General features: G+C 47.0%; 2 protein-coding genes and 1 long non-coding RNA gene across 8 annotated transcripts in view; 2 read left to right on the top strand and 1 right to left on the bottom strand.

The window, feature by feature from the left end:
• Window positions 1–2,528, top strand: part of Abcc5 (ATP binding cassette subfamily C member 5) — a 122,987-nt gene extending 120,459 nt beyond the window's left edge. For all 5 annotated transcript variants that reach the window (XM_034515745.2, XM_034515746.2, XM_076942674.1 and 2 more), the window contains one exon: window positions 1,144–2,528. In XM_034515745.2, coding sequence (XP_034371636.1) covers window positions 1,144–1,245 — 102 coding nt within the window. In that variant the 3' untranslated portion in view covers window positions 1,246–2,528. The remainder of the gene's footprint in view (window positions 1–1,143) is intronic.
• Window positions 1,639–21,706, bottom strand: part of LOC143444007 (uncharacterized) — a 21,911-nt gene continuing 1,843 nt past the window's right edge. Inside the window, exons 2-5 of one of the 2 annotated variants that reach the window (XR_013113466.1) lie at window positions 7,053–7,213; window positions 5,112–5,181; window positions 4,942–5,018; window positions 1,639–3,469 (exon numbers count right to left, since the gene is read on the bottom strand). This is a non-coding gene — a long non-coding RNA (uncharacterized LOC143444007). Of the gene's footprint in view, window positions 3,470–4,941; window positions 5,019–5,111; window positions 7,214–21,706 lie in introns of both variants that reach the window. The other variant, XR_013113465.1, reaches the window with a different exon arrangement.
• On the top strand, window positions 9,788–16,238 carry LOC117717491 (cytochrome P450 2J2-like). Its single transcript, XM_034514701.2, has 7 exons — window positions 9,788–9,932; window positions 10,526–10,686; window positions 10,976–11,149; window positions 11,808–11,949; window positions 12,639–12,826; window positions 15,157–15,298; window positions 15,397–16,238. Exons 3-7 carry the CDS (start codon window positions 10,985–10,987, stop codon window positions 15,600–15,602), a joined length of 843 nt encoding a protein of 280 aa, XP_034370592.1. The 5' UTR covers window positions 9,788–9,932; window positions 10,526–10,686; window positions 10,976–10,984; the 3' UTR covers window positions 15,603–16,238.

The following is a 21,706-nucleotide window of genomic DNA, read 5'->3' as shown; positions in this document are numbered from 1 at the left end:
CTGTAACAGTCACCCCCGCAGCACCCTGACATGAGGCCGGCCTGTAACAGTCACCCCCGCAGCACCCTGACATGAGGCCAGACTGTAACAGTCACCCCCGCAGCACCCTGACATGAGGCCGGCCTGTAACAGTCACCCCCGCAGCTCTCTCATATCATATGCACACACTCCCACAGGTGAGATGCTGTTGTCCTAGACTTAGACAAACCCAGGAAAGGAGGTCCATCAGCCTCAAGGGCAGTGAGTACATGGTTGGTCTGCTGCTCAGCTAGCCCAGGCTCTGAATCACTAGCAATCTGTGCTTGTCCTTTCTCTCCAGATACAGGACACCATCTTTGGCAGCCACCATCACACCTCAGCACCATGCTGAAAGGACAGAAGGTTTTCTTATGCTCTTCCCATTAGCAGGCTGTCCTTTGCTAGGAGCACGGAGGGGATCTCCTGCCACCTCTCTGGCTGTGCCTTCATTCTAGGCCAGCAGTTCTCCACCTGTGTGTTGTGACCCTTTTGAGAGTCACATATCAGATACGCTACATATCATATATCTACATGTCAATTCATAACAGCAGCAAAATTACAGTTATGAAGTAGCAATGAAATAATTTTATGGTTGGGGGGTCACTAAACATGAGGAACTGTATTAAAGGGCCACAGCGTTAGGAAAAGCATCAGGCAAAGGATACAGGAAAAGACAGTAGGTTTGCAGCTGCTGTAAGAGGAGACATCTTTGCCGGTGACTCATTCATTCGCATGCAGTAGAATTCTGCTGTTCAAAGGCCAGCAGAGCAATGAACATGGGTGTTGATCCCTTGCTTCCTTTTTCTCTCTGCCACTTAGGCATCCTGATTTCTTCCTCTTCTGACTGGAGTCAGATCAACTTGCCCTCACCTTGAGCTGTAGTTTCCTCTGTAGTTTATATTATAGAGCCATACTGATGGATTTCTTTATTCCAAAGATGAGAGAACTCAGATGTTTGTGAAGGAAGCATACATGCATTCTCTCCAACCTTTCCCTTGCTGCCTGGATCCTGCGGGCCAGTTCAGTCCTCTGTTGTGTCCCCAGGGCACTATTGCTCAGCAGTGGATCCTCTGAGTCCATGAGAGCATCCCACAATCACACCCTGATGTGTCTCCTCCTTTGCAGGTGGTGGAGTTTGACACCCCATCGGTCCTTCTGTCCAATGACAGTTCGAGATTCTATGCCATGTTTGCTGCTGCAGAGAACAAGGTGGCTGTCAAGGGCTGACTCCTCCCATCCTTGAAGTCAATTCTCAGAGCATCGCCATTCTCTTCCTGGTTTGGGTCCCTCATCCTGTCCTGCTGAAACCTCATCTTTCCCAGATTTATCTCACACAACAATTCAGGATTAGCTGTGTGTTTCACTTTTAAGGAAAATCATATTTTGATTATTGTATTTATTCCCTATTCACTTAAGTGAAATTTAGTTTTTGTTCTTAATTGCACTCTTAAGAGGTTCAGGGAACCATTACTATAAATGTATCAGTGGCCTATAATGAAGCTTTATATGTGTAGCTATGTCTCTATATTATTCTGTACATAGCCTATATTTACAGTAAAATGTAAGTGGTTTATTTTCTATTAAAGCGAGCACTGCAGTAGCAGTGCACATTCATTTCTGTCGTCGTTGTACAGCCGACTGCACTGCAGATCTCATTGCTCTTAGCTGTGGGAACGGCAGCGCTTCCTTCTCTAGCTGCTTGTTTCACGGTGCTGGGTTCTCTAGGTGTCCAGAGGGAGACGCGGCAGCAGTGGGCCCTCCATGGCCTGCTCCTTGGGCTCCCCAGTGGAACCCCAGTACAGTGGGCAGCAGGAGGCCTGGCAGAGCACCGTGAATTCTCAGGGCTCCTGCTTTCCTGTCTTGGTGTCTGTTGTTTGTGTTAAAGCAGTGGGCAAAGCCCTACCCCCTTTCCCTCTCAGGAATGAGAACCCCAGCATTCCTCGGAGGGGAGAGCTTCTTTCTGCCTTCCTTCTTCCGCTGTCATTTCTAAGCAAGATGCAGTCAGCCCCCAGTGTTCCATGCTTCAGGTTCCTAAGGCTGGCCACCGCAGGGCTCCAGAGCTCCCAGCCGGCTAGGTCCCAGCCCCGGCCGGGGTCCACTGCTGCTGTTGTAGGTGGCGTTTTCATTTGCCTGACTCCACAGCTCCAGAGTTCAGCACCAGGGCTCAGGATTGTGGCGTCTGTTTTTGCTCACTTCAGTCTCCTCTGCAAAGTCTGCACCCCTCAGCAGCTCTTGCTAATCAGTGTCTCACACTGGTGTAGAAGTTTTTTGTACTGTAAAGAGACCTACCTCAGGTTGCTGATGGCTGTGTGGTTTGGTGCGCTCCTGCAGACCCCCTCCTGCTCTGGGGCTCGTAGCTTGGGTGGGTGTGGTTGCCACTGTCCCCAGTCGAGTGGTCAGCGTTGCATGTCGTGACCAACTAGACATTCTGTCGCCTCAGCATGTTTGCTAAACACCTTATGAAAGCAAAAATCTGAAAAAGTGAATAAAATTATTTTGGATTTGTAAAACTCTTGTTGTATAACATAGTTGTCTGGGGAGGGCATGAGGTACTGGAGACCTGGATCCTACTATCTGATGATGAAATCTCATCTTCAAAAGGGCCAAGGGGCCCCAGATACCCCGATCATGTGTGATGGGCCTGAGTCTGTACAGCCTGCACTCTGCATAGTTACCAAACGAAGCACCCACACAGCTATAAGAGGTCAGAGAGTGAAGAGTGAATGAGCCAAGGCGGGGAGTGGTTTGTATGTTTGAAATCAAGTTCCTATTGAGGGCTTGTAGCAGCCGAGCTGATCCAATTGTCTTTTCATCTGCTTCATCCAGGTTAGCCCAACTGAGCGTCCTTGTCTTTTCAGAAGGGCACTCACGCATCCTAAAGCTTTTGTGTTGTATTGAATTCAGTCAAAAATGTGTTTGAATTGTTATTTTAATACTGATTCTGCCACCAACTAATAGAAATTATCTTTTAGACCTAGCCCTATTACTTTTTAAAATAAATTACCATTGGCAGGGGGTGGTAGCATACACCTGTGACCCCAGCATTTGTGAGGCGGAGGCAGGTAGAGCTCTGTGAGTTTGAGGCCAGCCTCATCAAGTGAATTCCAGGCTAGCCAAGGCTCATATCTAAAGATAGAGACTCTATCTTTAAAACATAAAAAGATTCCATGGAGACTCTGCTGCACCTTCCAGCCCAGCCAGCTCTGCTCTTTGCTATGGGCCTCCCATTCCCACCACCCTCATAGCACATATCCATTCCCTGAGCCAGGAGCCACTACCTGGAAGCCCCACAGGCCTTACCAGCCTGGGGATCAAGTAGACCTTTCTGTCCTCCATTGCAAATTCCCATCTCCAGGCCTGTAGCAGACCACTTGCTGGGACTCATCCTCCTCTCTGTCTTCATTCCCAGGGGACTCCACCACATCTCACAGTGGACCTAGAGAGACTGGGGCTACAAGGGACATACCTCAACATGATAAAGACACTTTACAGCAAGCCCACAGACAAGATTAACCCCAGCAAAGAGAAACTCAAAGCAATTACACTGAAACCAGGAACAACATAAGGTTGTCCACTCTCTCCATCCTTGGTCAATATAATACTTGAAGACATAGCTAGAGCAGTAAGACAACGGAAGGAGATCAAAGGGAAACAAACAGGACGGGAAGAAGTCAAAGTATCTTTGTTTGTAGACACTATATATAAATGACACTAAAATCTCCACCAGTAAACTTCTACCACCCATAAACACTTTTGTTTGGTTTGTTTGTTTTGTATCAACAAAGTAAGCAGGATACAAAAATCAGTAGTTTTCCTACATATGACAAAGAAATCCAGGAAACGGCACCTTCCACAATAACCTCAAAATATATGTGTGTGTGTGTGTGTGTGTGTGTGTGTGTGCTCGCTCATGGATCAGATCGGAAAAATGGCATCCTACCAAAAGTAATTCAGTGCAATTCCCATCAAAATTCCAACACAATTCTTTACATAAATTGAAAGGATTTCACCTCAGGGCTCAGGCTTAAGAGGGTAGTAGAGGCAGAGAAAGGCAGAGAGAGGCAGAGAGAGAGAGAGAGAGAGAGAGAGAGAGAGAGAGAGAGAGAGAGAGAGAGAGAGAGAGAGAAACAGAGACACAGACAGGTGGGGGAGAGGAGAGAAATAGAGGCTGGGCATGAGCAGGTGGAGAGGGGAGAAGCGAATAGGGAAGGGAGGGGGAAGGGAAGAGAACAAGAGAGCAAGAGATCAAGAGAGGGAGGAGGGGGCAAGCAGTCCCTTTTTATAGTGGGTCAGGCCTACCTGGCTGTTGCCAGGTAACTGTGGGGTGGAGTTTAGACAGAATGCTAACACCTCTTGCATGTGTGTAAATGCCCACTGATACCAGAAGAGGGTGTCAGATTCCCTGGAACCAGGGTTAAGGGCAGTTGTGAGCTGTAATATTGGTGCTGGGAATTGAACTCAGATCCTCTGGAAAAGTTTGTAACTGACTGCTGAGTCATCTCTCCAGCCCACACCTGGGGTTCTTCAACAGCAGAAAGCATTATGGGTAGGACTGACTGCGGTTGGTGAGGATGCTGGTGTCTTATCTCCAAACTGTTTGGACATGAGATTTTATTTTGATCCCTGAGCTCATACACCTTGGAGCATAGCATGATGCAGAAGTCTTTTGTTGTTGTGGCCCCCTCTCTTCACGACTGAGTTTGAAATTCCACCGAGACACCCTGTAGATTCTCAGCACTGAGTTCATACCAGGCTGGCAGGCTTCACAGCATGTTCCCAAACTACACAACCGGATGCTCAGTGTAGTGTTGTAGAGTTAGTGAGGGTGACTGACAGGGAAAGAAAGCACTGAGAGCATAGTCCACAAACCTGACAGGCTGAGTTTGTCCTTACGTTAGGAATTCTTAAGTCTAGTCTCCACACCTTTTCCAGAAATCGCTTCTCCTCCTGGCCATAGGACTTGTATTTGTTTCTGCGGCTCATAAGAAACACTGGGCACACTGTACAAATGAAACACGAACAAGAATGACTCCCCTTTGTGTATGTGGAGGTCAGTTTAGGGATCTCTGCCTACCTCTCTGCCTTATGCTCACCTGTCTCTTAATTCTCTTCCCCCTGGGTGGGGGACTCAGCTTGAGGGACGCTGCCGTGAGAGACGACAGTCTATGGAGAGAAGAGACTTTGTTGTTGTGGCTCAGGCTGTGATCCTCCATATCCACTGTTACCAGAGCCCTGCAAAGGGCTCTTGATTGCCTCTGTAAGTGGAGAGGAAAGAGTGGCCGTCCCATGGACCCTCTACCATCCAGGCACTAGGAGAAAAATGATGGATGCAGCTACTCACAGGAGACAGGCAGCAGCCTATCTTCTGTGGCTGCGTTAGACCCCCACAAGCATGGCAAGCCCTGGTGTCCTCTACAGCTTCTCTTTACCTATAGGTGTCTCCTTTCCCAGCGTTGGTTCAGAGCCTCCCCTGCCCCAGCTGGAGGCAACTGTGAAAAGAACACTGAATTGGATACAGATGACCTGGGTTTGAATTATACCCTTCCCACATCTTGCAAGTAACTTCACCTCACCAAGTGTAAACAGAAATGAAACATAATTCCCAGTACTTCATGAAGTAGTTTAGAAATATGTGTGCATGCCTCAGAAAGGGCAGGTTGGTTTACCACAGTCTTCAGAGTAATAACGACATGGGAGGCTGTCTGTGTTTTCTCCATTCTTGTTCCAGAATTCTAAAAAGAAAATAGCCCCATGGCCTGGGTAGCAGTGATAGCTAACTCTAAGGAATCCACCAAGGGCCTGGAACAAGTTGTTGGCAGCTATACCAAGGTCAACCATATGCTACATGGGAAGTCCCCTAAAAAGAACCTTGTGGCCATGGCTCAGTCACTAAGGCTGAGAAATAGAGGCTTTTGTCCCTGGGGACTTTCTCAGTCCTGCCACCTGCCATCTTTGAAATATGGTGGCCCAGTGTGGTGGGTGTGTCTCTGTTTTAGAAACTGAGTCCTCCCCTAAGCAGCCAGAATACTGTAACCCTTGGGCAAATGAGGGAGGAAGCCTGCCAAAGGTCAACATGCTTGGGAGGGTTGGGCAGACATGTTTCCCAGCAGCAAGAATGCTGTAACCCTTGGGCAAGGGAGGGAGGAAGCCTGTCAAAGGCCAAAGCGCTTGGGAGGGTTGGGTAGATGTGTTTCCCAGTAGGGTGATAGGTTTTCTATCATAAAGAAATGCCTTTAAATGTTGAGCCTGTTGAGAAGGCTCTGAGAGACATGCCTGCTCCATGTAGCTGGATCAATGGTGCCTAGATTGAACATGCAGGCACAGGACAGAGCCATTTTCTCTTTCACCTCTCTGGAGCCCCAGTCATTGCCTCAGCTGCTGCATGAACACCTTCATCTACACTAAAGCCTCTGATGAAACTCTGATGTGCTCCATCAGTATTCTTCATGACACTTTTAAAAATTGTGGTACAAAATCCGCCACGGTAGCATTGCCGGTAATCCCAGCACTTGGGAGGTAGAGTTACATAGATCAGGAGTTCAAGGCCAGTTTCAACTATTTAGAGTTTAAGACCAGTCTAAGCTACTTACGCTGTCTCAAAAAGAAAAAAAAAATAGTAGTAAAAGCTGTACAGGTGTCACACGCTTCTAATTCCAGCACTTGGATGGATGAGGCCATCTACCACAATGTAGCAAATCTGAGGGCAGTCTGGGCTATTTGAGATCCTTTCTCAAAACAAAACAAAACCAATTAGTCAGAGTAGCTTCTCCAACCCCTGTCCCCCATGGGCTGCAGTTAACACAAAGGCTCATAACTGGTCAGAGTATTGAGAGTCGGTGACTGCTGAGCGCATGGCCATAAATGGACGGCCATAAATGGACAGCCGTATCAGGGCCATACCCTCATACACTCAGGGCTCAGGGACTGTCATATAGAAACAATTGAGGGCTTGTTTCAAGAGCCAGAGTGCTGTGAAAAGTGTCTTCTAGACATGCATGGCTCCTGTACCATGAATTTACCACAGCTGCGGTTACCTGCGCAAGATCAAGCTGCTCCAGCACCGAGCAGGTACAGGTTCATGAAGCCTCACGTCTCCTTAAGGAACTGTGGCCAGCTGACGGCTGCTGGGGAAGGAGCATCACTTTGTGGGCGTGTGACCACTGACAGGCTGCCTGTGCTCCAGTGACTGTCCCACCTGCACACAGGTATGAGCATCACTGATTGGACATAGTAGGCTAATCAAAAAAAATCAATGTAAAAAGGACATGAAGTAGTTTGGAGCTGTGTTTGGGGTACCAGAAGGAGTTGGAAAATTGAGAGTAGGGGTAGATAGGGTTTAAAAAGTATGCATGTATGACATTCTGAAGAAAAATATAAAATGACTAGAATATAGTAAGATACAATGCGTACCATACAAGTTAGCAATCTTAAATGTGATTCAATGGCAGTAAGTACATTTGTTTTACAGCCACCACCATCCACCTCCAGAATGCTTCCAGTTTCTCAAATGGAAGCCTGGGGTGGCAGAGTCTCCCGCTGTGGCTAACCTCACACCTGTGGATGCCCTACCCCATCCATGCTCCTTCGCCTAAGATATTCTCATATCCTCGGTTGGAGTGTGGCATTGCTCTGTTGTCAGGCTTGGGTATGAAAGTCTGAGAGGGGTTGGCTAAACAGAGTCTATGTCTTCATCACACATGAGAAACTGAAGCAAGGGGACCATATAACTAACTCTACTTCCAAGACAACTAAAACATAAAAGGCTCCAGACATGACTTCAGACAGACATGGGGATCCAGGACAGGTGAAGAAGCCATGCTGGGCAGAACAGGTGGGGACTAGCAGGCTGGAGAGATTCAGAAGAAGCTGCTGTGGACCTGGGTGGAACAGGCACAGGAGCCCAGCTTTACTCCATAACCCGACAGAACAGTTTGTCCCCAGAGGAGATGCTGTACTAACTGCTACCACTTCTGTCCTTTGGCTAACATATTTAATTTACTTGGGCAGAGGCTGAGAAGAGTTTCCCTAAAATGGAGCTATACGGGTCAGCAGCATGGCTGGTGTTCATGTAGGAAGATGTTCCAACCTGTCCCCTACTAGAGCCCTGCGGCCCTGCTGAGTGACATGGCTCCTGTGTGAGTAGTGTGACTGAGTGGATTTACTCTGCCCGTTTGCCTGCCATCACAAAGCAGCCTGAGAGCATAAAAGGCAGAATAGACAGCAGTGGGGTGCCCGATTTGTGACTGGGAGCTAAGGGAAGAGGAGGAGGCACAGGACAGCAGGAATGTTCTCTCTCTTCAGTGGGGTGGCTTTCCTGGCTGGCTCCTTCCTGTTCCTGAAGCTTGCCACCTTGTTCTGGAAAAGGAGCCACCTTCCTCCCGGCCCATTTCCTTTCCCCCTCTTTGGGAATTTATGGCAACTAAACTTTCAGCTACACCCAAATACGCTGTTCCAGGTATGGAATAGGGCCCCAACTGTGATTCTCTAAAGGGATAGACAAAAAGAACTCTATCCTCCCAGACTAGGGGCCTTGAAACTTGAAGCAAGAATTAGGGTGATAGGTTGGAGTGGGGAGGTTCTGATCGTGTCACGTGCCAGCTTGGAAGCTTTGAGCCTCAGTTACTGCACCTTACAAATGCTTGTAAAAATGGAGTATAAAGACTGGGTGGGAAGTGGGGTGGAAGAATGGGGTGGAGGGGGGCTCAGGCAATACATGAGAAGCCCATCCAAGAAAACTGCGGCATTTTATATCACACAATACTAGAACAGACCTATTCCCAGGACTGCTGGGCTGTGTCTAAATGCCTATGGACTCTGTGACCCTGGGCTGGATTCAAGGAGTTGGTAGGTACTCTGAAGATGTATACCAAAAACTGAGTGTTGGATGCAGGAAGGTAGGCATTCATCCTCAGAGGGTGATCACAGCAAGTGGGGCTGGGGACCCATTCATGTAGAGCTTTGGGATACCTTGTGTCTCCACAGCTGGCTCAGACTCACGGCAGTGTGTTTACATTGTGGCTGGGCTCTACACCCATTGTGGTGCTGAGTGGCTTCCGGGCAGTGAAGGAAGCCCTGGTCTCCAACTCAGAACAGTTCTCTGGGAGGCCTCTCACCCCATTCTTCCGAGACTTGTTTGGAGAAAAAGGTGAGTCTGCCCTTGCTATGAGGGAGGGAAGGTGCTGGCTGTAAATCAGTGTACTTGAGGGCAAGGATTGTTAAGAACTGAACAGACAGGGCTGTACCAGGAAAACATTCTCAAACCCTCCATGTGAAAGGAGATGTAAAAGAAGACTGGCCTAAAAGCCCGTATCAGTCCCTCCCTGGCTTCCTGGCCTTGAATGAGTCAGCTTCATAGTCCAGCTTCCAGTGTACTCATCTTTAGGTGGGAAACTGCTCTTGCTTCCCCGGGTATTGGAGAATAAGTCATCCAGAATACCTCAGAGGGCCCACGTCTGTGCCAGCTCAGAAAGGACCTTGTCCCTCCTGTCCTCCTTTTAGGCCTCTTTGTCTCTTTCCCCCTTCATTTCTGTGGGGACGTGATGCAGAATCAAACTGGAGTGCAAGGACAGACAGGTATCTCTGAGCCCACTCTAAGGACCCTAGACTCACTGACCATCACCCCACAATGGCCCTCTTCTCTTGGTCAGAGCAGCAGTTCAGAGCAGGTGGGGAAGGTTATTTGGGGATCTGTTCTCTAGGGCTGGTGGAGTTACTGAAGGCGTGGGGTGGGGGCTGGTGGTCATCCTCTCTGTCCTTGGACTCAGGTATTATCTGCAGCAATGGGCTTACATGGCGCCAACAGAGACGCTTCTGTCTGACGACTCTTCGAGAGCTGGGCCTTGGCAAGCAGGCGTTAGAGTTGCAGCTGCAGCATGAGGCAGCAGAGCTGGTTAAGGTGTTTCACCAGGAACAGGGTGAGAGGAAGTGGGCCAGGGCAAGCCTGCCTATCCCTCTGTGTGTGTGTGTGTGTGTGTGTGTGTGTGTGATGTCACTGAAGCCTGGTAAAGTACCAGTGGTTTTGACTAGGAGTTTCCCCAAGGTGAGTGGATACAGACCTTAAAATGTGTTAAGTGGAACCTCAAGGCCCACTCTATAGTTCTGGATGTGTTCTCAGTCAACACCTAGGGCCTTTTACATTCCTGCCTTGTGCACAGGATTCTTTCCCTTCTGGACTTTCATAGGCCCCAAGCCTTCCTTTCCTGTAAGGAACCAAGAGGCCTAAAATTCTGGTGTTAAGAAGTTCTCACCAACCCTAGGCATAGCTAGTTCTTCCCAGCAGCAATGTGCCTGCAACTGTATTGTGTCTAACCAGCCTCTCGTGCTTCTCACAGCATCTTACCTAGGATGTGGCTCACAGGAGGTGTTGGGAAGCACCTGACAGGGGCTTGAATGAGGAATGAGAATGAATTAGGTGGAGGAGTAGCGGTGTCTGAGGCTGGATGAATCCTGAATCCTGAGACAGAGCTTTCTGTGCCTCCTCATACTCAGTCCTCCCCTCTCCTCACAGGGAGAGCCTTCGATCCTCGGGTCCCTATCATCCGATCCACAACGAGAATTATTGGGGCCCTGGTGTTTGGCCATAACTGCCTCTCTGAGGAGCCCATCTTCCTGGAGCTAATTCAAGCCATCAACCTTGGCCTAGCCTTTGTCAGCACGATTTGGCGCCGGGTAATTGGCTCTTGGGTGGTGTGGAGGCCATGGGACCATCCAATTCAGACAGGAGCCTCCACCAGGGTCTGGCTGGAACAGTAAAAAGCAGGCAGGAGGTGTGGCTGGGTCTGAGTCTGGATCTTAGGCTCACATGTCTGTTTACAATTTTGGGCTCTCCATACAAAAAGCAGTCTCGAGTTTCTTAAATCAGAGGCCCAGTCTGTTTTGGAGCCCCTGGTAACTATTCAGCTGTCGTGACTCAGGACTGGTGCTAGAGCAAGCTCTGAGTGGGCCATTCTCTCCACAGCTGTATGACATGTTTCCCTGGGCCCTCCGCTACCTCTCAGGACCCCATCAGAAGATATTTCAGTACCACGAGTCTGTGAGGGGCTTCATCTGCCATGAAATCATCAGGCACAAGCTCAGAACACCTGAAGCCCCCAAGGATTTCATCAACTGCTACCTGTCACAAATCACCAAGGTTAGTCTGGAGCACTCATTTCTTAGCCATGAGCCCTGTTTCTCATGTTTGCCTCATTCTGCAAACTTTAGGGCACCTTGAAACATGAGCTAAGAAAGGGTGTCTTCAGGCCAGAGCTGGTTTCTTTACAGATGATGATGTCCCTTCGTGAGCGAGCGTGCACAGCTTGGAACAGATCATACCAGACCAAACGGTTCCAAGTGGGGTTTATTCAAGAGACAGGGCAAAGGTGGGGGTGTGGGGAGAAGAGAAAGAAGAGAGTGAGGTGAAGTCAGGGGGTTCTGACTATTTATATGGGCAGTGACTTAGCCTCTCCCAGGTAAAGGTGGGAGGTAGCCAGGTGGATTCTGGGACTGTATGGTGGTTGCCTTGGCAATGATGTGGGGTCACCTAGATGTGCTGTCACTGGGTTTGGAGCCTGATACCAACAGATGGTAGGTTGGAAAGAAGAGGGTATAGCTGCAGGGGGCAGAACTCTATAGCCATCCCCTATTAAAGCCAATCCAGTCCTGGGACTTGGGCCCTTCCCTGGGTGCCTCACACTCAAGAATGCTCTAATCCTACAAGTCTTGGGACAAATCAAACCTTAGGAAGACTCTGGGGATGTGCCACAAGAAACCCTTAGAGCCAGAGCTGTTCCTTCCCTCGCCCTCACCAGGCAATGGATGACCCTGTCTCCACATTCAGTGAGGAGAACCTGATCCAAGTGGTGACTGACCTATTTCTGGGAGGCACAGACACCACGGCCACCACACTGCACTGGGCACTCATATACCTGGTCCATTACAGAGCCATCCAGGGTATGGATTTCTCCTTTCCTATGCCTAACTTTTCCAGTCTGTAAGTCCCAAGGGGGTTTCAGGTACTCTGCACCCATCACTCTGTTCTATGGGCATGGGAAAAATCCCGTCCTTATCTCTGTGGCTCAGGGATCAGTGGCAGATTTGAGTCAGACAGGAGGGATTTCAGCTCCCAGCCTGTGACTTGCTACATGACCTTAGGAAATCATTCTACCTTTCAGAACTGGTAGCCAGGGAGGCTTCACTCCTTCACAATGACTCAGCACCTACAAAGTGCCAGGTCCTGGGTTAATGATAAGATCACAGTTGCAAGGAACAAAAGTATCTGAAGTTCTCAAAGGAACAAACTGGCTGCAACCAGTTCCAGTTCTGTAAGGGCAAAAGTACCTTCTCTGTAGAACCTTCATTTTCTCCTAAGTCAAATGAAGACAGTAGTCCCTAGGCTGTGAGACTCACATCCAGGTCTTTTCCCTTTTCATAACCTCTCCCTCCAGGAGTGAGCCTTACACAGAAGCAAATTCTCTCTCCTGTGAAACAGCTGGTGGTGGTGTGGAGATATGACCTAGGGGTGTGAACTTTAGCAGTGGTCTTTAGGTAGGAAACTGGACAGTGGTGTGCAGTGGGGAGGGGTTGTGTGGGGAGACTGGGCCACAGGCATCTTCCCCAGACCCTCACTGAGCTATCTGCAGAGAGAGTGCAGCAGGAGCTGGATGACGTGCTGGGCACTGCAGAGGCTGTCTGCTATGAGGATCGAGAACGACTGCCCTACACCCGTGCTGTCCTCCACGAGGTACAGCGCCTTAGCAGTGTGGTGGCCGTGGGTGCTGTACGTCAGTGTGTGACTTCCACCTGGATACATGGCTATTATGTGCCTAAGGTAAGTGGCCTGAAATAGGCCCATGCCAGCCCCAGCACCTGCAAAAGCACTCCTGCCCAGCACAGGCACTTGCTACCTATTCTGTCAACCTGAGAGCTGTCAGTCATTCATTCAGTCACCTGTGGCATTAGGGGCAGTGGTTATGACAGAATACAGCCATTGACTGATAACCTTAAAGTTTCCTGTGGTTGAGAGGTGTTTTAAGAAACTTCTCTCCAGTGTTTATTGTCCACACATATTTTATGTAGTTCTGTCATATGCAGGGCCCTAGGTTTAATACAATATACAAAAGTAAACCAACAAATACAAGTGAGGCTAGAAGTACATCCCACAACTCAGGAAGTAGAGGCAGAAATATCAGTTCAAGGTCATTTTCAGCCACACGGTCAAGGCCAGGCTAGACTACATGAGATCTTATCTCAAAAACCAAAACTAGGGGCTGGAGAGATGGTTCAGTGGTTAAGAGCACTTGATCTTGCACTGGTCTTCATCAAAGAAAAGTCAAGGCAGCAGGAGTCAGAGAGAATTGGTACATTTCATCCAGTCAGGAGCAGAGAGCAACGGTTAATGCATGTGAGTGCCCAGGCTGCTTTCTCTATGCTTACATAGGCCAAGGAAGTGATGCTATCCTCATCTATTGTGGGTAGGTCTTACTACCTCAATTAACGTAATTAAAACAATCCCCCACAGCCAAACTCAAGGCCCATCTCCTAGGTGAGTCCAGATTTTGTTGGGTCAATACCATTTTAGCAACTGAGGGACAGTAACAGCAATGGACCCACCACAATGGATCCTCTTCAAGCTGTCTCGGCTCAGGTATTCTACATGTTGGTGAAATTCAAACTGCCATTTCCTGAGGACAGGCTAAAATAGAGTCCCCAAGAGACAGATGCTTCTGTAATCTGGGGGAAAAGCATGTTTAGCGTTTATGACTGAATATGGGGTGTTCTGAATCTGCTCCACAAACTGATATCCGTCTGTGCTTACCAAGGCACCAGATGTCATTTGGAATGGGATACATGAGCAACTGTAGCCTCTTTGCAAATGTCTCTTTATCTGAAGGGGATTATTAAGAATTGTTGAGCTGGTTTAGAGAGAGAGAACTCAGCTATTAAAGGCTATGGCTCACACTCAAAAGAACAGGAATTGATGATTTAGCTGAGATGTGGCTTAGTGGTAGAGCACATGCTTACTACATGTAAGTGAAGCCCTGGGCTTATCCCCAAAACCATGCATGTGGCTATTAATCTCAGGCCAAGACCCAGGGAAATTCTCTGCACTGTAACGGGAAAGTGTGCAGCTTTCTCAGGCACCAGCAGGAACACGTGCCTTTCCAACACCTCTATTTAAAGCTACAGAGTGACAACTATGTCTGGGTGTCTTACTGGTCCAAGTGGCTGCAGCTTGACCTGTTCCTTCAGCCCAGGTGGTGTAGCACCCTCAACCATGGCACACACCTACTGGAAGCCTTTGGGCCAGCTTTTGTTCTGCATTCTTCAGTTCTTGCTTGGGATACAGACTTCAAATTCTTCAGAAGTTTTTGGATTTTTTGGTTTTAAACTTAAAACTCTCTTTGTTGAAACCAAGAATCCTGCATTCCATCTCCTGGATGCCATGGGATATTTGGCCCAATTTTGTGGAATTGGTAAATCGCTCATAGAGTAGGAATCCTGAAGTCTTGGACACCAGAATCCTGAGGCTGAGTGTCCTAAGACCCAGGACCATAACTAATCTTTATTCTTCTTTGCTTGGGCCTTTTTACTACCCTTCTTTTCCCCCTCCAACCCTCTTTCCCTCCTTCCTGTGCCAGGACTGCAGGGTTAAACTTAGGCCTGTGCATGACAGCAAGTGCTGAGTTATATCCCTAGCTGCTAACAGTGTTTCTCTTTAGCCCTGGGTCCACATGGAAAGGAATGCAGTTTATTTGGGCTTTCTCCTTCCTGGTACTACTTGCTCAGTGAGACTTTCTCATTCACTTCACTTGTGAGACAGAGTGGACACTTGGGTTAGAGCTGCAGGGTAGGTGAGGGTTAGGAGTAGGGCTATGGTTAGTGGGAAGGTGAGGACATAGTTCATGGTCTCCTCCTACCCACTACTAACCAGTCAAGTGTCCATCTCTGGCTCTACATTTTCTGTCTTTCCAATGCTTGATCTTTCTTTCCCCCCTTTATTCTCTCCATTCTGCTCTCCCCCACTGTGGGCTGCCTTGAATCTAGAGGTGCAAAACTCCATTCCTTAATGGTTGTGAGCATGGAGGAAGGGCCATTGAGGTCCTGCCTGGGTACTGGGCAGTCTGAGCCTTCTCAAGTTACATCAGTTCTTCTCTGCAGGGCACCATCATCTTGCCCAATCTGGCCTCTGTGCTGTACGACCCTGAGTGCTGGGAGACCCCTCATCAGTTCAACCCTGGCCACTTCCTAGACAAAGATGGAAACTTTGTGGCCAATGAGGCCTTCCTGCCCTTCTCTGCAGGTATCAGGAACAATGCTGGGCCCTGGAATGGTATATAGGGGAAGATTACTGGGACAGACAATCCCCCATTTCCCTTTGACCTTTCCCTCTGCTTCCAGGGCATCGGGTGTGTCCTGGGGAACAGCTTGCCCGAATGGAGCTCTTCCTGATGTTCGCCACGCTCCTCAGGACCTTTCGGTTTCAGCTACCAGAAGGGAGCCAGGGCCTCAGGCTGGAATATGTCTTTGGCGGTACACTGCAGCCTCAGTTCCAAAAGATCTGTGCAGTGCTTCGCCTGAGCAGCCTCAGCCCGAGGGAGCCCTAGGCCTGCCACTGCAGCCCCCAACACACAAGTTCCATCTGTCAGCCCTCAACATCAGGAACTAGGAAGACGTGGATTGTTCCTAGCTCAGCTGTCCACAAGTCTCACACTAGCTCTGACAGTAATCCTAGACAATGGATGTAGCAAGCTCTTGCAACAGAACTAACTGGGTTTGAGCAGTTTCTTTCTTAGAGTAGGATAATTATGCTTTGGCAGAGGAGGATTTTATAATAGTTGGTAAAGTTTGACTTTGAATCAGTTCACATGCTTCATTTGGGGGAAAATCAAATGCCACAATGTAGTAGCCAAGTCAATTTAAAGAGAAATGCTTTCCCATAATACTATAAACAGTAGTACATGTAAATGCTGGGACTGGTAACTGGTGGGGGCGGGGGTTGGGGTGAGGGTAGGTGCACACCATATTCTGTCCCTCCCTGCCCCCTTCAGACCAGAGGGAAGAAGTAACTAAATCTGTTGTCTAGATAACTATTCCCATAAAATCTTCTATCAAGTACCCTGGGACTACTTTCCCTAAAATAGTTGCAATGCTTTGAAATATTGTATCTCCAAACAAATCTTATTAAAAAGAGAATTATTTGTATTAAGTGGAAATTAAAATAAAAATGAGAAGCCACCACATACCTGCTAAATTCCTAAAAACCAAACTCAGACACTCCTAAAAAACTGGTTGCACAGAACCAAGAGTGTTTTCACACCACTGGTGACTGCTGAAGTGTTCTCACACCACTGGTGACAGCTAGAGAGTTCTCACACCACTGGTGACTGCAAGAGCGGTCTCACACAACTGGTCACAGCTAGAGAGTTCTCACACCATTGGTGATAGGTAGAGAGTTCTCACACCACTGGTGACTGCAAGAGCGGTCTCACACAACTGGTCACAGCTAGAGAGTTCTCACACCACTGGTGATAGGTAGAGAGTTCTCACACCACTGGTGACAGCTAGAGAGTTCTCACACCACTGGTGATGGCTAGAGAGTTCTCACACCACTAGTGACTGCAAGAGCAGTCTCACACCACTGGTGATGGCTAGAGAGTTCTTACACCACTGGTGACTGCAAGAACATTCTCATACCACTGGTGACTGCCAGAGCATTCTCACACAACTGGTCAGTTAGAGAGTTCTCACACCACTGGTGACTGCAAGAGCATTCTCACACCACTGGTGACAGCTAGAGAGTTCTCACACTACTGGTGATGGCTAGACCATTCTCACACCACTGGTGACTGCTACAGCATTCTCATACCACTGGTGACTGCTAGAACATTCTCACACCACTGGTGACAACTAGAGCATTCTCACACCACTGGTGAAAGCTAGAGAGTTCTCACACCACTGGTGACAGCTAGAGAGTTCTTATACTACTGGTGATGGCTAGAGCATTCTCACACCACTGGTGACAACTAGAGCATTCTTACACCACTGGTGACAGCTAGAGAGTTCTCACACCACTGGTGACAGCTAGAGAGTTCTCACACTACTGGTGATGGCTAGAGCATTCTTACACCACTGGTGACAGCCAGAGAGTTCTCACACTACTGGTGATGGCTAGACCATTCTCACACCACTGGTGACTGCTACAGCATTCTCATACCACTGGTGACTGCTAGAGCATTCTCACACCACTGTTGACAGCTAGAGAGTTCTCACACCACTGGTAACAGCTAGAGAGTTCTCACACTACTGGTGATGGCTAGAGAGTTGTCACACCACTGGTGACAGCTAAAGCATTTCATATCACTGGTGACGGCTAGAGCGATCTCACACCACTGGTGACTGCTAGAGCATTTTCACACAACTGGTCACAGCTAGAGAGTTCTCACACCACTGGTGACGGCTAGAACATTTACATACTGCTGGTGACTATACTGTCACCAAATGGTAAAATCATGGTGGAATAAATTTGGCTGTGTTTTTGTAAAATTAAGCATTGCACCACAACCCCAGCCATCTCAGCATTTCCATCCAGAGAAACTATATGCTTGGATGAATGTGAATTATTTGATTCAGTTTTCATGTTACTTTAAAAAAGAGTAAAACATATACATAATTTTTTAAAAATGAAAGATAAGTGGCTGCCAAGGTTTAGGTATAGGAATAGGGCTATTAGAAAATTCATGAATGGAGGCTGGAAAGATAAGTCAGTTGTTAAAGAGTTCTTACTGTGTGGCAGGGAAAGACCACGCAGAGGCTCCTCCATTTTGTTTTCCTTCCTTCCTTCCTTCCTTCCTTCCTTCCTTCCTTCCTTCCTTCCTTCCTTCCTTCCTCCTCTTCCTCTTCCTCCTCCTCCTCTTCCTTCTCCTTCTTCTTTTTTTTTTTGTGGTCATTCATTTCAGGTTTAACTAGAATTTGGTCTCTTTGATGGAGAATCCCATGGAAAATTACCAAACTATGTTCTAGGACCCTGGAGGACAAGATGCTTTAGCTAGCTTATCTTAGTTTCCGATTAAACTGGCTGCTTGTGAAGAACCCTCTCTCAATAACTGCTTATCTTAGCTTCTGTTTAACTGCTTGCTTCTGCAAATTATCCTGATGTTGATTTTGCATTTAAACACCCCATGCTGTGGATGCTTGGAACTACACCTGGGTCTCTGAGTACACAAGTATACTCCCAGTCAGATTTTCAATTGTCTCTCAACTGTGTCTGAGTGGTCATCTTTGGTGGACTCTCCACTCTCATCTCTGCTTTTTCCAGGTTTAATTCCCAGAACCTACATGGTGGCTTAAAACCATATGTAACTCTAGTTCCAGGGACTCTGATATCCTTTTCTGACCCCCTTGGGCATCACAGTGCACTGGCACACATACAGTCAAAACAATATACATAAAATAGAAACACAAAAATAGTTTTTAAATGTGGGAACTTTCTAGGGTGATTGAAATTTCTTATTGACCATGGTGATGGATGCATAACTGTATATATTTGACAAGACCCATACAACTGCACAATTAAAGATTTCATATCACACACATATATAATCTTCCCTCTCCCCATAAATGTGCATACACACACACACACACACACACACACACACGGGGGACATACTATTTTCTGTCCTCCCCTGCCTTCTTCTGACCAGAGGGCATGTGTGTGTGTGTGTGTGTGTGTGTGTGTGTGTGTGTGTATATATATATATATATATATATATATATATATATATATATATATATATATAATTTATTTTAGGTTTTTCTGAGACAGGGTTTCTCTGTGTAGCCCTGGCTGTCCTGGAACTCACTCTGTAGACCAGGCTGGCCTCAAACTCAGAAATCTGCCTGCCTCTGCCTCCCGAGTGCTGGGCTTAAAAGCATGTGCCACCACTGCCCGGCAGCATATATCTTAAAAAAAAAAAAAAAAAAAAGTCCTTAGGGGTGTGGCAGTGTTTTATCTTTCCTTTTTGTCTTCTTTAAAAGATGTGAGGATTGGGGTGTAACTTCAATGCAGAAATAATTATCTGGCATGTGCTAGATTCTGGTTTCTATCCTTAGCACTGAAAATAAATAAAAAATATAAAAGATTCCCCAGTGATATAAAGTGCTGTGGTCAGCACCAACTGTACCTACTTTCCAGAAAGCCTCAGGTCAGCCTTATGGGCTACTAACCTTCTCTCCTAGAGGGAAGGGCTAGGGGAGTCAAAGGACCCTCAGTCTCCGGCCACTCCTCTCTGCAGTCTGGATGTAACTGTCTGGATTGGCCAGCTTTCTTTAAGGAATGAAAAGCATTCTATGCCATTTTGGCTTTTAAAGTTTCTGCTGAAAAACCTGTGATTTTGAAGAGCCTGCCTTCATCTGTGACTGGCACTTCTCCTGTGCAGCTTTAAAAACACTTCCCCTGTTCTGTATATTTAGGGTTTTAGCTAAAATGTGACATGGGCAGAGGTTTACAGTCTCATGTTTACTGTCGTAAATGCTTCCTCCACATGTATGGCCATAACTTTCCCTAGATTTGAAAAGCTTTCTACAATGATTTTAAAACATTTTCTATTCTTTTTAGTATGGAAAAATTCCACACTTTGTGCCCAGAGTTTGTAGATTCTGCCTCTTTGCAGAATCGCATCTATCTCTGAAGTTGTATTCTTACATTCTCATCCATTTATCTTTGTCATTGAATGCTACCATCCCTTCCCTTGCCTTAAAACCCTGATATTCTGTCCTTCTTTTGCCATATTCTATTGATGGGCTTTTGTGCAGAGTCTCTTATTTGATGTACTGAAATTTTCATTGCCAATATTTCAGTCTGTTTTTCTTCAGTATTCCCTCTCATTGACAATTCCATACATGTGAACAGTGCATCTTAATTCTGCCCACCTCTAACTCCTGCCTCCCACTCTCCCCAGAAGCCCCCTAAAACATGCCTTTTGTTTTGTTTTGTTTTGTTTTGTTTTTCCGAGACAGGGTTTCTCTGTGTAGTTCTCTGTGTAGCCCTGGCTGTCCTGGAACTCACTCTGTAGACCAGGCTGGCCTCGAACTCAGAAATCCATGTGCCTCTGCCTCCCAAGTGCTGGGATTAAAGGCGTGCGCCACCACCGCCCGGCAAAACATGCCTTTCTTACCCAGTCTTCTACTTTTTTCGTGTTTATTTTTGTTTTGTTTTTGTAACCTACTGAGGCCACTTAGTGCTGCCTGCTGTGATGTTGGCCAGCGTTGTGGATATGATCTGTGGTAGTAATCATGGGTAAGGTGAATTCATGGCTGTATCAGCCATGACATGACCACTCCCCTCCATCTCTGGCTCTCATATTCTTCCCATTCCTGTCTTGTGCAGTGTTCCCTGGGCTCTGGGTGGCACACAAAGCCGTTCAAGCACTCAGCAGTCACTGTCCTCATGGTTTTGACTGTCCGCTGCAGTAAGAAGCTTCTCTGGCTGAGGCTCAGGACTGCACTAATCTGTGGCTATCAATTTAATATTTAGAAGGCAGTTTGATAACATGTCCATTTAGCAAAATGACAGAAATAGGTTTCCATCAGGGCCTAAGACCTTGCAGCCATGGCATTAGATCATGTTTGTGGTACAAGGCATGGATTTCCTCCAGTGGGACAGGCCTCAAACCTAATCTGAAAGTCATTGGCTTTCCTCATAAACTTCATATCATTATCCGCCCAGTGGGTAGGTCAACATTACTGGTTCAGCACTCATCATGAGTAACAACTTTGATGACTTTTCTTCCCCAGCAGCCGGCATTGCATTTTTTTTTTTTTTTTTCATTATGAAAGCTAGCCTACAGGAAGGAAGTTCCCAGATCACTTCCAGCTTGATTTCTCTGTCCTGCAACCAAAATCTTTCTTCATCATAGAATCTTACCATATAGTTATGGTGACAAGCCAAGAACAATGGTAATAGGCTATACTGTTTGGGGGGCAGGGCTCCTACCCAATAACTCAAAGGATGTAAACACAAATAGCACTAAGATGTTCGTTTAATATCTTATGTCTTTTGTGGGGTACTTGTGTTCAAGCTCTTTTTAAAATTATAATTTTAAATTAGCTTCCAAAATAATGGATTTCTATAAAGTTTTGAGCTGCTATTTTGTGGTAGGTTTGTGTGTGTGTGTGTGACAGTTTTATTATGTACACCAGACTAGCTTCAAAGTCTCAGAGATCTGTTTGCCTCTACTTCCCCAGTATTGGGATTAAAAGCATGCACTACCATGCCTGGTTTGGTTTGGTGTGTGTGTGTGTGTGTGTGTTCAGAAACCAGAAGAGGGTATGAATCATTTGGAGCTGGAATTTTAGGCAGTTGTGTTACCCAACATGAGTGTTGGGAATTGAACTGGGGACTTCTGGACATGAAGTCAGTATTCTTAACCAGTGAGCCATTTCTCCAGCCTCCATAAAAAAAAAAAAAAAAAAAAAAAAAAAAAAAAAAAAAAAAAAAAAAAAAAAAAACCCAAACCCAAACCAAAACAACAACAAAAATTCTTAATATTTTTTTTAAAGCCTTTACTCCCAGCACTTGGGAGGCAGATGCAGAAGGATCTCTGTGAGACTAAGGCCAACCTGCTCTACAGAGTGAGTTCTAGGACAGCCTGGGCTATAGAGCAAAACCTTGTCTCCAAACCAAACCAAAAATAAAATTAAAAAAAAAAAA

Source organism: Arvicanthis niloticus, chromosome 12 (genome assembly GCF_011762505.2).
Source record: "Arvicanthis niloticus isolate mArvNil1 chromosome 12, mArvNil1.pat.X, whole genome shotgun sequence".
NCBI lineage: Eukaryota > Metazoa > Chordata > Mammalia > Rodentia > Muridae > Arvicanthis > Arvicanthis niloticus.
The sequence above is the reverse complement of the archived record's forward strand: the minus strand, read 5'-3'. Positions and strand labels throughout refer to the sequence as shown.

Coding starts and splice junctions, on each gene's coding strand:
- LOC117717491 (XM_034514701.2), top strand. CDS start 10,985: ATGTTTCCCTGGGCCCTCCGCTACCTCTCAGGACCCCATCAGAAGATA. Junction 11,150..11,807: donor ACCTGTCACAAATCACCAAG/GTTAGTCTGGAG, acceptor CGCCCTCACCAG/GCAATGGATGACCCTGTCTC. Junction 11,950..12,638: donor CCATTACAGAGCCATCCAGG/GTATGGATTTCT, acceptor AGCTATCTGCAG/AGAGAGTGCAGCAGGAGCTG.